The 14,260-nt window shown below is 40.7% G+C and overlaps 1 protein-coding gene across 1 annotated transcript; it reads left to right on the top strand.

Annotated features, from left to right (window-relative positions):
* The first annotated feature begins 6,493 nt into the window (after positions 1–6,493).
* Positions 6,494–13,517, top strand: fhl5 (four and a half LIM domains 5). Its single transcript, XM_033021058.1, has 5 exons — positions 6,494–6,668; positions 6,970–7,144; positions 9,622–9,791; positions 11,141–11,327; positions 12,091–13,517. Exons 1-5 carry the CDS (start codon positions 6,513–6,515, stop codon positions 12,240–12,242), a joined length of 840 nt encoding a protein of 279 aa, XP_032876949.1. The 5' UTR covers positions 6,494–6,512; the 3' UTR covers positions 12,243–13,517.
* The last annotated feature ends 743 nt before the right edge of the window (positions 13,518–14,260 follow it).

Raw genomic sequence — 14,260 nt, 5'->3', positions numbered from 1 at the left:
TCTTTGCTACCGACCGCACACACACACACCGCGAAGGTGGGGGCCAGGGACAGCGGAGGAGCGCGGTCTGCGCGATGAAGAGGAAGGTAAGCGGCTGCCACAGAGCACGGTAAGTCCTTTAGAGAGTGCGGGAGGGAGGGGGAGAGAAGGGGGAGAGAAGGGGGAGAGAAAAGGGGAGAGATTGCCTTCGCCTGCCTGTAAGTAAATAGCAACCCCACTCCACTGGCTTCGACCAAACAGCATTCTATTTTTAGTCGAGGCCGGTTTTGAATTTGTTGAAATAATCGCAGGAACATAGTAGAAGCCTCGACCACGCGGACACCACTTTCAACCATTAGGGAGAGTGACCAAAACCTCCGGGAACCTCACGGAAACCTTGGGTGGGGCGCAAGGTCACCAAAGGTTTCCGTTCAGGTTTCCTAAGTGGGACAGGGGCTTAAGTGTGTGGGTGACAGGAAAATTCAACCAGGTGGAGCTGGGGAATGGAATTGCGATTGGTGGGGGTTGGGGGCATCTGGAAAAGGGTGGGCAAGAGAGCCAGGGTGGATCAGAAGAGGACAGAAAGGAATACAGGCTGCAGAGAACATGAAACTGGAAAATTCAATGTTGATGTGATTGGGTTGTGAATTAGCAGGTTGAAACTGGGAACTCGAGATAACCATTGCAGCCATTCGCTGTCTCTAAATTGTTGTTTGTGAATTTAATATCAAAAAGCTCATTATCTCCCCATCTCCCCAAAACCTGAAAACCCCAGATGCCATTGTTCTTCATTTTGCCCATGTCTAAATTTGTAATGGAACAATGGAGATGCCAGAGAGTAATGGTGGATGGTTATTTGTCAGTTTGGAGGCCAGTGACTAGTGGGGTGCCACAGGGATCTGTGTTGGGTCCACTGTTGTTTGTCATGTACATCAATGATCTGGATGATGGTGTGGTAAATTGGATTAGTAAGTATGCAGATGATACTAAGATAGGTGGGGTTGTGGATAATGAAGTAGATTTTCAAAGTCTACAGAGAGATTTATGCCAGTTGGAAGAGTGGACTGAAAGATGGCAGATGGAGTTTAATGCTGATAAGTGTGAGGTGCTACATCTTGGCAGGACAAATCAAAATAGGACGTACATGGTAAATGGTAGGGAATTGAAGAATGCAGGTGAACAGAGGGATCTGGGAATAATTGTGCACAATTCCCTGAAAGTGGAATCTCATGTAGATAGGGTGGTAAAGAAAGCTTTTGATGTGCTGGCCTTTATAAATCAGAGCATTGAGTATAGAAGTTGGGATGTAATGTTAAAATTGTACAAGGCATTGGTGAGGCCAATTCTGGAGTATGGGGTACAATTTTGGTCGCCTAATTATAGGAAGGATGTCAATAAAATAGAGAGAGTACAGAGGAGATTTACTAGAATGTTGCCTGGGTTTCAGCAACTAAGTTACAGAGAAAGGTTGAACAAGTTAGGGCTTTATTCTTTGGAGCGCAGAAGGTTAAGGGGGGACTTGATAGAGGTCTTTAAAATGATGAGAGGGATAGACAGCGTTGACGTGGATAAGCTTTTCCCACTGAGAGTAGGGAAGATTCAAACAAGGGGACATGACTTGAGAATTAAGGGACAGATGTTTAGGGGTAACATGAGGGGGAACTTCTTTACTCAGAGAGTGGTGGCTGTGTGGAATGAGCTTCCAGGGAAGGTGGTGGAGGCAGGTTCGTTTTTATCATTTAAAAATAAATTGGATAGTTATATGGACGGGAAAGGAATGGAGGGTTATGGTCTGAGCGCAGGTATATGGGACTAGGGGAGAATACGTGTTCGGCACGGACTAGAAGGGTCGAGATGGCCTGTTTCCGTGCTGTAATTGTTATATGTTATATGGTTATATAGTGCAGCACAGGGACAAGTTCTTCAGCCCATCTAAACTGCACCAAACATGATCATAAGATCACGTGATAGGAGAAGAATTAGGCCATTCGACCCATCATGTTTACTCCACCAATTCAATGCCAATCATGGCTGATCTATCTCTCCCTCCAAACCCCATTCTCCTGCCTTCTCCCCATAACCTCTGACACCTGTACTAATCAAGAATCTACAGTATCTATCTCTGCCTTAAATATATTCACTCTTGACCTCCACAGCCTTCTGTGGCAAAGAATTCCACAGATTCATCACCCTCTGACTAAAGAAGTTCCTCCTCATCTTCTTCCTAAAAGAGCGTTTTTTAATTCTGTGGCTATGACCTCTAGTCCTAGACTCTCCCACTCATGGAAACATCATCTCCACATCTTTTCCTCTCCTAATTTTTTACACCTTTATAAGATCACCCCTTGTCCTCCTGCACATCATCTTTGCGCTTATCCCCTCATTGATCTATATCCTGCTGTGTCTTTTGACAGCCTCTTGACTGTCGGCAATTCTACCAATTTTTGTAAAATCTTTTCATCACTTGGTTAAGTTATTAACCATCCCATCTACACTTACACCCAAGTTGTACATCTATATTTATATTTATATATGTATGTTTATATTCGTGTTTGTGTGTATATTTATGTATGTATTAAGTTATATCTAATTCTACAGGACATAGACATCAAGCCGGAAAGATACCTTTGCACGACTACTCTCTGTCTTCTATAAGTGTTAGTTCAGAATCCAAACTACCAAGTTACCATGGGTCCCATGTATTTTAATCTTCTGAATTAAGCTTGCCATGAGAATATTGGTTCCCCTCCAATTCAAGAACCATGTGTCCTTGGTCAGGTTCAGTTCTGGGATGCCTGTATACATTCTCAATGGAGCAAGCTTAACAATACAAGCTAGCTTTATCTTGTGCCAGCAAATCACAATATGCTTGAGAAAATGCAGAATAAATTAATTTGGATGTTGATTGCACAGGAGGACATAGTTTGTTTTTCCTGGAAATTGAGGGATAACCTAATAGAGGTATATAAGAGACATTGAGAAGGAGGATAGTCAGAATCTTAATCCCACGTTAGGGGTTGCAACAAAAGGTAACAGGAGGATTTGCAGGGAAAATGTTTGGTTGATCTCTGGAGCTCGCTGTCAAAGGAGGTGACAGGATGAGATACAATTACGATATTTAGGAGACATTTGGACAGGCAGTTAAAGCGGCAAAGGATAGAATAATGTGGGCCTTACGCAAGCAAGTGGCATTAGTGTAGATTGGCAAAAAGGCCAGCATGGACATGTTGGGCCGAAGAACCTGTTTCTGTGGTGTATGATTCTATGATAACATTGGCTTCAGATGTGGCCAGATGTTGAACAGGACAGTTTTCATTGACTGGCATTACAGTCATTCAGTGACGTCGCTGCGCTCACTCCATCCCACTGAAGGAGAGCAGAATAATCGCAGCACAAGCCATTTGCTAATTTGCAGGGCCAATTTGTCATGCCAATTGTGCAGTAATACAAAACTTGTTAAATATATTTTCCCAGACCTCTCACTGAATAGAGATTGAAAATTTGAAAGTGTTACATGTGTTATTGATTGCAATCCTTTTTTGGAATTGAAACTTTGTGCAACTTTGATTTGGCACTCCATTCCGACACATAATTTAAAATTAAACATTTTATTCAACCAAAGCAAACCTTTCACGTTACGGTGTACTCATGTAATAGGACTAGTTTACACTAGTTTCATTTGGAAATCATTTGGCTAATCTGAACTGAAGTCAGGAGCCTAGGTGTTTACGGCAAAAACATGGATGAGAAAGGATTAGAGGGATATGGTGAGGTGGGACTAGTATTGATGGGGGCATCTTGGTTGGCATGGGTGGAGATCCAAGGGGCCTATTTCCATGCTGTATGATTCTGCAACTCATGATCATTCTTGACCCATAGAGCAACTCTGCACCTTGCTCCAAATTCCATGGTCATGGCATTAGAATATTTGGCAGAGCCACTTTAACTCTGTTTACACAGTGGTAATACTACCCAACTGCCAGGCCAAATTCCACAGTTGTACTAAAATTGATAGTCACAATTGAAAATCATGAAATGTAAAAATTTTGAACTCAACTTCATATTGGATTGAATACTAGAGTTGCTGCCTTACAGCGCCAGAGACCCGGGTTTGATCCTGACTATGGGTGCTGTCTGTAGGGAGTTTGTACATTCTCCCTGTGACCTGCATGGGTTTTCTCCGGATGCTCTGGTTTCCTCCCACACTTAAGTCGTACAGGTTTATAGGTTAATTGGCTTCGGTAAAATTGTAAATTGTCCCTCGTGTGTATGGGATAGTGTTGGTGTGCTGGGATTGTTGGTCGGCGCCGACTCGGTGGGTCGAAGGGAATGTTTCCGTGCTGTATCTGTAAACAAAACTATCTTAAACTAAGACTAAATCCTGATCGAATAGTCAGGAATTTTGAAAAGTATTCTCTTTGGATTTGAAATTTCTCCATTCCCAATCACTCTGATCATTTACAGAAGGACAACTTTGATGTTTGTAAATTTTCCTCAAATCCCATTTCCACTTAATCAGTCTCTGGCAAAGTGCCTGCACAGAGCAGACCTGAACACTGAAGTGGGACACTTAGAGTCATAGAGTGGAAACAGGCCCTTCGGCCCAACTTGCCCACACCGGCAAACATGTTCCAGCTACACTAGTCCCATCTGCCTGCGCTTGGTTTATATCCCTCCAAACTTGTCCTATACATGTACCTGTCTAACTGTTTCTTAAACGTTGGGATAGTCCTCGACTACCTTCTCTGGCAGCTTGTTCTATACACCCACCACCCTTTGTGTGAAAACGTTACCCCTCGGATTCCTATTAAATCTTTTCCCCTTCACCTTGAACCCATGTCCTCTGGTCCTCGATTCCCCTACTCTGGGCAAAAGGTTCTGTGCATCTATCCGATCTATTCCTCATGATTTTATACACCTCTATAAGATCACCACTCATCTTCCTGCACTCCAAGGAATAGAAACCCAGCCTACTCAACCTCTCCCTATAGCTCAGACTCTCTAGTCCTGGCAACATCCTCGTAAATCTTCTCTGAACCCTTTCAAGCTTGACAATATCTTTCCTTTAACATGGTGCCCAGAACTGAACACAATGTTCTAAATGCGGTCTCACCAATGTCTTATATAACTACAACATGACCTCCCAATTTTTATACTCAATACTCTGACTGATGAAGGCCAATGTGCCAAAAGCCTTTTTGACCACCTTATCTACCTGTGACTCGACCTTCAAGGAACCATGCACCTGCACTCCTAGATCCTCCTAGATTATTGTGGGACTTTGGGGAATTTCAAAGAAAGGTACCATTCTGCCAGAAATGTCTCTTTCTGTGGCATCCACATGAAAAGGGAAGGACATCAAGTGGCCTTTAAAACCACATCCAAGTTTTGTGTCAAATTACACCCAGCTAGTGGCCAAGTCTTGTGGACTGAAACTGGCAGTTCTGACAGGAACATTAGTTTGAACTAAAACAAGCTCTTTGTGGACCCTGGAATTTGTTGGGATTTTCCAACATTTTACCTGGAAAACTCCCCTCACATCCTTTGTGCAAGACCAGGGAATACACCGGGGCTCCTATTCTACACAATTGGGAAAGTAAATTTTATTATTTTAAAACTCTTCAATGTTAATTTCCAAAGGTTTTTGGCATACTTCCAATTGATGTAATTATTTTATCCCTGATTGACATGTAAATCCACTAAAATCTAAGCAGCATGAAAATTGATGACAGTTGTGACATAACACAAAACTCCACTGCGAAATTTGGCTTCTCTGGTCCTTTGTCCCACCAAATCCATGCAGACCAATGATCCCTCGTACACTAGTTTAGTTTAGAGATACAGCGCAGAAACAGGCCAGCGATCCTCGCGCACTAACACTACCTTACACACACTAGGGGCAATTTACACTTATACCAAGCCAATTAACCTACAAACCTGAACATCTTTGGAGTGTGGGAGGAAAACGAAGATCTCGGAGAAAACCTACGCGGTCACGGGGAAAACGTACAAACTCCGTATAGACAGCACCCGTAGTCTGGATCGAACCTGGGTCACCGGTGTTGCAAGCGCTGTATAGCAGCAACTCTACCGCTGCGCCACCATGCCACTCTAACCCTAAATTAACCGTAGGATAGTTCTATCCTACACACAATTTAGAGACAATTTACAGAAGCCAATTAACCTACAAACCTGCACATTTTTGGAATGTGGAAGGAAACTGAAGCACTCAGAGAAAACCCTTGTGGTCACAGCTAGAATGTACAAACTCTGTACAGACATCACCCATAGTCAGGATCGAACACATGTCTCTGGTGCTGTAAGGCAGCAACTCTACCGCTGCGCCACTGTGCTGTAGTATTTTGTCAACGTTTACTTTAAAGGAATATATTCACTTTTATATTAATTTAAAAAATACATTTTACCTAATTGAAAATGTTTGTACTATATCTCACACTTGTAATAGTCCATAATTATTTTAAGAACTCCAATTTATTTTCCTTTCCAGAAAGTGATCATTGAGAAAAAAAAACATGGGGGATTGCTTTGATTGCCACTATTGTAATGATTCCCTCCTCGGCAAGAAATATGTTTTGCGAGAGAACGACCAGTATTGTATCAAATGCTACGAGGATCTCTATTCGAATACATGTGACAACTGCAAGGCACCAATTGGTAGTGACTGCAAGGTAAATGAGCCCTTGGGTTAATAAAGTATATGTATTTTAAAATGTGCCTTAAATAAATGTTGGTTAATTACCAGGCCAATTTATATGATTATCAGACCATCATCAACATTGAACACAAAACAAATGCATCAAAGTAACACTTGAAGTTTGCACAAAAGTTAATCTCTTATCCAGTTAGCAATGGTATATGTAATTTCTGATGTCAAGCTAAATGTGGAGAAATACCTAACTGTCTGAAGAATGTGGTACCTTGTATCGTATGCATATTTTTACACTTACTTTAATCATGGCTCTTTCCAAGGATTTGTCCTATAAGGATCTTCACTGGCATGAACAATGTTTCAAGTGTGCTAAATGTGACTGTTCTCTTGCTGGGAAAGCATTTTCTGCCAAGGATGATACTCTCCTTTGCATGGAATGCTATTCAAATGAGTACTCTTCAAAATGCTTCACCTGCAAAAAGACCATCATGCCCGGTAAGAGACCATGGGTAGATTTTTAAACTTGCAATACATATTCTGTGCATGATTTTAATTTCTATTAAAAATTATCCTCATGTGCCCTAAACTAAATTTGCACCTTTTTATCATTATGCTAGTCAGGCTTAATCAGAAAACCAACTACCACAATTCTCCGTGTGGCCGAGATTGATCTCGTATTGCACATTTAGTTCCATTCCACTTTAGTTGGTGTTGCTATGGAAACCTGCGGTACTCGTCTTTTTGTGGAATATGTTGAACACACAAGGTCCGGTGCTTCATGCAGTCTGTCATTACACTGACATTGTCTTCATTTAGACGTCTTCTATTTTAAGGCTTCATATTTCCACATCCCCCTGAGCTTTGTGATCATTTGTGGCTTGATATCTGCAGAAGAACTTTATACTGATATCAATTAGAAACCTTCTGTGCACCATCATACAATCATTCCACTCTTTTAAATCTCTATTCCATACCTAAATCGATCAAGACGTGCATGGCTTAATTGTATAATAGGATTTGCCTTGATAGCGTGCGCAACAAAACCTTTCATTGTATCTCAGTATGTGGAAGGCTGAGGAGGCCAAGTCATTGGATATTTTTATGGTAGATAGATTCTTGAATAGTATGGGTGGCAGGAATTCATAAGATCATAATTAATAGGAGTAGAATTATGTCATTTGGCCTATCAAGTCTACTCCACCATTCAATTATGACTGTTCTATCTCTCCCAATCCCATTCTCCTGCTTTCTCCCCATAACCTCTGACACCCATACTAAACAAGAATCTATCTCTCTCTGTCTTAAATATATCCACTGACGGCCTTCTGTGGCAAATAATTCCACAGATTCATCATCACAGTTATGGGATGAAGGCAGAAGAATGTGGTGGAGAGGGAGAGAGATAGATCAGCCATGATCTATTCCCATCAGCCTGCCTTCTCCCCATAACCTCTGACACCGTACTAATCAAGAACCTATCTATCTCTGCCTTAAATATATCCACTGACGTGGCCTCCAGACTTCTGTGGCAATTAATTCCACAGAGTTACAGGGTGAAGGCAGGAGAATGGGGTGGGGAGGGAGAGATAGATCAGCCACGATTGAATGGCAGAGTAGACTTGATGGGCTGAATGGCCTAATTCTGCTCCTATCACATGAATGTAACAATAATATACTAATAGTATACTCTGCAAATTATTATTTCTATCCTTCAGCAGCTTTGTATTGATTATTTCTCTTTCATTTTCAATCTTACCATTTACAAACAAACTTTAACAATGTTAAGTGGCTCAGGGCTTAGTCCAAAGAAGGGTCGTCTGTCCATTTTACTGCAGAGCTGCTGCCTAAACCGCTGAGTTCCTCCTGCACTTTGTTTTTTGCTCAATGTTCAGGAGCTGTCCACTGTTGCCATTAGGTGGTGGTACTGAACCTTCTCATTGAGGTTGCTGTGGATTAATTCCTGCTGCTGCCTAAAAACCCCAGTGAAAACGGACTAACACCCTGCCACCATCACGAAGATATGTGTTAGTAAGAAAGAGAGATTTACAGATGATTATTAGATTGTAATAATCTCATGATGTCATGTCATATCCTCAGATCTTATCTCCTTTGATAAAATTGTCATCAATTTGTCACTTCAATATGTATTCCATACCAGAACAAATGCATTGATTTTCATCACTTTAGATTCCAGATATCAGAAGTATGTTAATCTGCAGCTTCTGTGGTACCCTTGACTATTGCTTTAGACTTTAGAGATACAGAGTGGAAATGGGCCCGTCAACCCATTTAGTCCATGCCAACTAGCGATCACCCTGTACATTAGCACTATCCTACATGCTAGGGACCATTTACAATGTTTACCGAAGCCAATTAACCTACAAACCTGTACTTTGGGGTGTGGGAGGAAACCGGAGCACCCAGAGAAAATGCCTACAGTCACAGGGAGAATGTACAAACTCCATACAGATAGTACCTATAGTCAGGAACGAACATGGCTCTCGGGTGTTAAGACAGCAGCTCTACCGCTAAGGCACCGTGTGACCCTATGCTGTTCTATAGGAACTGATTTGTAAAGCCATCTAGCTTCATCTTGACAGTCACATGAGACTTGTGCACTTGTTACACACTTGTTAGGCGATGATTCGGAGAATTACCAGTGGATAATGTTTCTATTGCACTTCATCTGTTTGTTTATTGTGTACATATATGTTCTATGGTATATAGACACACTGAACTTTTATCTCCTGTTCTGTATTATGTTTACATATTATGTTATGCTGCAGCAACCAAGAATTTCATTGTCCTATCTGGGACACATGACAATAAACCTCTTGTCTTGTTATTTTAGGGCTTAAATGAATATATGTGCACCACGTGTCCATCTGTTATGCCGCACACAAATCAGAGTGAGTTTTGAATTTTGTAATCAAAAGCACAGTTTATTCCGACTTAAATTGTTTTTATGACAGGATTTCGTAAAATGGAATACAAAGGAAACAGTTGGCATGAAGCCTGCTTTGCTTGTGAACGTTGCCGGCAGCCAATAGGAACCAAACCTTTTATCCCGAAGGAAAATAATAACTACTGTGTACTGTGCTATGAAAAGCAGCTTGCTCAACGGTGCTCATCCTGCAAGAAGGTACAGTGTTCCATTGAATGTGGTCATTGAAACCTTTTTATGCTGAGGATATAATTTTCTCATGTACAAATAACAGCAGAACGAACATTGAAAGAGAACTCATTCATGGAGAAATCAAGGAACAAATGACAGAATATACACCTGGAAAATGTATGCTTATGCTTCCTTTCCAAATCCTGTTCTGATGTTTTGAGAGCAGGGAAGAAATATGAACAACATTCTAGAGGAAGTGCATTAAAGTGTACAAATTAAATTGGTTCCGAAAATAAATGTCATCTATTTTTGTCAATGAAAATAACATTGAGTCCACAAACACTCAACATTATTTGCATTTATACAGCAGTGCTTCATAAATGAGACTGCCTAACATGCCAAAACATGTGCAGCATTAATTTTAAGCGCACCAACTTCCAACTGAGAACTGACTGATTTTTTTTGGATAGAATACACTGAGAGATCATTAGCATTCATCTGATATGGTAAAATCTTTTCTCATTTAGTTTCAAAGGACAACTGATCATGCACAATTCCAACGGGGTAGTATTGGTGGACCCCTGTGTTTTCTACTTGCACCATGGACTCAGCTTGAATGTAAAATCTTGCAACAAATACACACCAATAATTGCCGTACGCATATTGTATCACAGTTCAGAACTAGAGGATTTGAGAGAATGGGTGAGTCTAGGACCAGAGGCCACAGCCTCAGAATAAAAGGACGTACCTTTAGAAAGGAGATGAGAAGGAATTTCTTAAGTCAGATGGTGGTGAATCTGTGGAATTCATTGTGTCAGATAGCTGTGAAGGCCGTCAATGGATATTTTAAAGGCGGAAATTGATAAATTCTTGATTAGTATGGGTGTCAGGGGTTATGGGGAGAAGGCAGGAGAATAAGGTTCAGAGGGAAAGATAAATCAGTCATAATTGAATGGTGGAGTTGACTTGATGGGCCGAATGGTCTAATTCTGTTCCGTGAACTTGTAAGGAAACAGGTTTATACCTATTTAAAAAAATGTCCATCTGGTTGAAATTGCATTATCACATTCTATGTGGGCGGCGCAGCGGTAGAGTTGCTGCCTTACAGTGGCAAAGACCCGGGTTCGATCCCGACTACGGGTGCTGCCTGTATGGAGTTTGTATGCTCTCCCTGAGGCCACATGGGTTTTTTCCGGGATCTTCGGTTTCCTTCTACACTCCAATGACGTAAAGGTTAATTGGCTTGGTAGAAATGTACATTGTCTCTAGTGTGAAGATCACAATTTGGCATGGACTCGGTGGGCCGTGAAGCCTGTTTCCATGCTGTATCTCAAAACTGAAACTAATCTATATTTGTGTGTACCCATGTTCTTCAGGCAATAACCACTGGGGGGGTGAGTTACCATGACCAGCCATGGCACAGGGAGTGCTTTCTGTGCATTGGATGCAAAATGCAGCTGGCAGGTCAACGCTTCACCTCGAGGGATGAATTCCCTTATTGCCTGGATTGCTTCAGTAATCTCTATGCCAAAAAGTGTGTTGCCTGTTCCCAAGCAATTGCTGGTAAGTAGACACATGACTGCAGTTGCAATTTTACCTTAAATTAATTCTATGATTTAAAATATTCACAAGACTTTTATATTGAATATAAAAGAAAGATGGTACTTGTAAAAATGTACATCTCCATCAGAACTACAGTGAAGTATGTAAGTGTGTTGTGTATCAGTCTGAAGAAGGGTCTCGACCCGAAACGTCACCCATTCCTTCTTTCCAGAGGTGCTGCCTGTGCCGCTGAGTTTCTCCAGCATTTTGTGTCTACCTTTTATATATGTGTGTGTGTGTGCATACATATACCTGTATGTGTATATAATACTTATCATTTGTGTATATGTACATGTTCACAAATGATAAGTACGTGTGCACACGTACGTATATATACATATTTTCTATATATATGAAAATATGTGTATATGTGTGTGTGTATATGTACGTATGTGTATGTGTATATAATACATCATTTGTTTCTATAACTTGGAGGGAATAACCTGGCTCCCACATGAAAAAAATGTTCCAACAACACTGATTACTGTATGTTTAAGTTATTTGCACTTTTCTGTACAACTTTTGAATAGATAGTAAATAAAATCCTATTTTAAAGATAATTCAAAAGCTGAGGTAGCCACCACAACCACAGTTGGAATGACTGTACCTGACAGCCTACAATGTGAATAGAAAGCATAAAAACCAAACATCTGAATGAAAAAACAAATTTGCACCTTCATTAGCATACCAGGCTGGAAAATGTTCTTGTGTTTTGTTTTGGCAGGTCTTGGAAGCACAAAGTATATCTCGTTTGAGGATCGCCAATGGCACAATGATTGCTTCAACTGCAAAAAGTGCGCTATCTCTTTGGTTGGTCAGGGATTTCTCACAAAGTGTGATGATGTATTTTGTCCCGAATGCGGTCGAGATGTCTAAACTAGAAAATCAAATTATGCCTGGCTTTGGCAGTTGAATGGCATCATCTTTCTAAAGTTAAATGTACATGCCGCAATCTGCACATAAGAAGCATCTTGTCAAGCATTTGGATACAACATAGATTCTGAATTAAGTTTGCTTCAATAATGGCAATGCAAATTTCCTTTACAAATATCAAAGTGCTCATCCCTTTAGAATAAGCATTTCCTATTGCTTTCTTACAAAGGCTGCTTTCAATCTAATTGCTATAATAGTAGTCAAAGTATATTCTATTAGAGTAAATAAAATGGGGAAATTGTTGACATCACATCGCAAATTAACTGATGGTGACCTGAAGGATCATAATTGGGTTTGAAAGGAATAGTACAACGTGATGGATTACTGGCTCAAGACTGGTTGCACTTTAACAATTTCAACCACACTAAAGCAAAACGAGGAATTATACTTTTCCAGACATGCCAGTTAAATCAATTTGCAAATTCATATGAACTTTTTTTTTTAAAGTATGATCTGCAAAGTTAGAAAAACTACTGTTTATGACATTATATCCAATTTTTGTTGAGGACCTGACGACATACTTGGGGTGTTGAGAATTATTTTTGCATGTTTTCTGTGTGATTTACGCAAGTGGGGAGGCTCCACATGTGGAAGAAAATATTAATATCCTTCCTTACTTAATTTTGATTGGAATTGAACAAGGTAACAAAAGGGTGTTTGGATGTGACAATTGGTATCTCTCGTTGACCAGGTGTAGAAGAGGTTTGTGGGAATCGGCAAAGTAAGTTTAGACGTATTACTTAGTGTCTAGAAATGTTGAATGGTTGATGGTAAATGTAAACACGAAATAGTAGACTGAGATAAGGAAGCTTGTTTCTCTCAGCAGTGTGTTACAATAAACCACCCGCTCTCCCTACTGCTAGTAGCGTAGATACGTTGCAATAAATGGGAGGGTTTGCGATTGGCTCGGAGAGGGGATGGTGGCTCGGTCCACCTAAAAGGTGAGAGAATAATGTCACGATGCCCTTGTATTATGCTTGACGTATTAACCATCTGTTGTTGAATATGTAACATAAACAAAAAAGTATGTTATGACTAATGAAATAATTGATACCCATGTAGTAGATACTATATTTTTGTGTAGTTGCATCTAACAAAGAACAAAAGATGTTTACTACACAGTATAACTGTTGGCTAATTCTGCTGTGAAGTCAGAGAACTGGTGGGCCATTAACTGCCGCCATCTCTCCATGTTATCATGCAATAAAGTCTCTTGAAACAAACCTGCAAAGTCTGTTGCTTTTCGTTTTCCTTTAATTTCCCTCTAAATTAAGTTCTTCCACACCACACATCACAGTGTGGAAAACAGTATGAAATGCATGAATCACAAAATTCTTCTCCACAGGCAAGACGTGCAGATGCAATGGGTCTTGCACACATTTACTGAGGGGACCTTGCTTGGTCTAATTCTATTTCTTCATCACACTGATTTCTTGGCATTTACATTTATACCACTGCAACCTCTCTGGAAATTACTATGCCATTATATTCAGAGCCCCATAAATGCCTCTCCATTTGATATAACACCACACTGATCATCTTCCTGATTGAGAACCCCAATCCCACTTCATCAAATCTCACATGCACATCACCAGCCCATCCATCCTTCAACACCCAAATCCAATCTTCGTTACTCTACCCTCCACCAACCTCTGGCCCACCACACACCAATCCAAAGCCCAAATGAAACTTCTGCACTCTTCACAGTAATAGGAATTGATGGATGAAAAGTCCTTTGGTGCACAAGGTGTGTTTGGTTGCACACAATGGCTTGGGCCAGTGGCACAATAAAATGTTGCTGCTTTGTGGGGTTGTGGGATGATAGGGGTGGGGGTTGGAATGGGGTAAAAAAATTGGTGGCAATAAAAAGAAAATTGCCGAACAATTTTCAGTTCTGTATCATTTGTTCATAAGTTTTTGGAGAGGAATTGGGGCTATTCAGCCCTTCAAGTCTACTCCGC

Source organism: Amblyraja radiata, chromosome 5 (genome assembly GCF_010909765.2).
Source record: "Amblyraja radiata isolate CabotCenter1 chromosome 5, sAmbRad1.1.pri, whole genome shotgun sequence".
Lineage (NCBI taxonomy): Eukaryota > Metazoa > Chordata > Chondrichthyes > Rajiformes > Rajidae > Amblyraja > Amblyraja radiata.
This window is presented reverse-complemented; position numbering and strand designations above follow the sequence as displayed.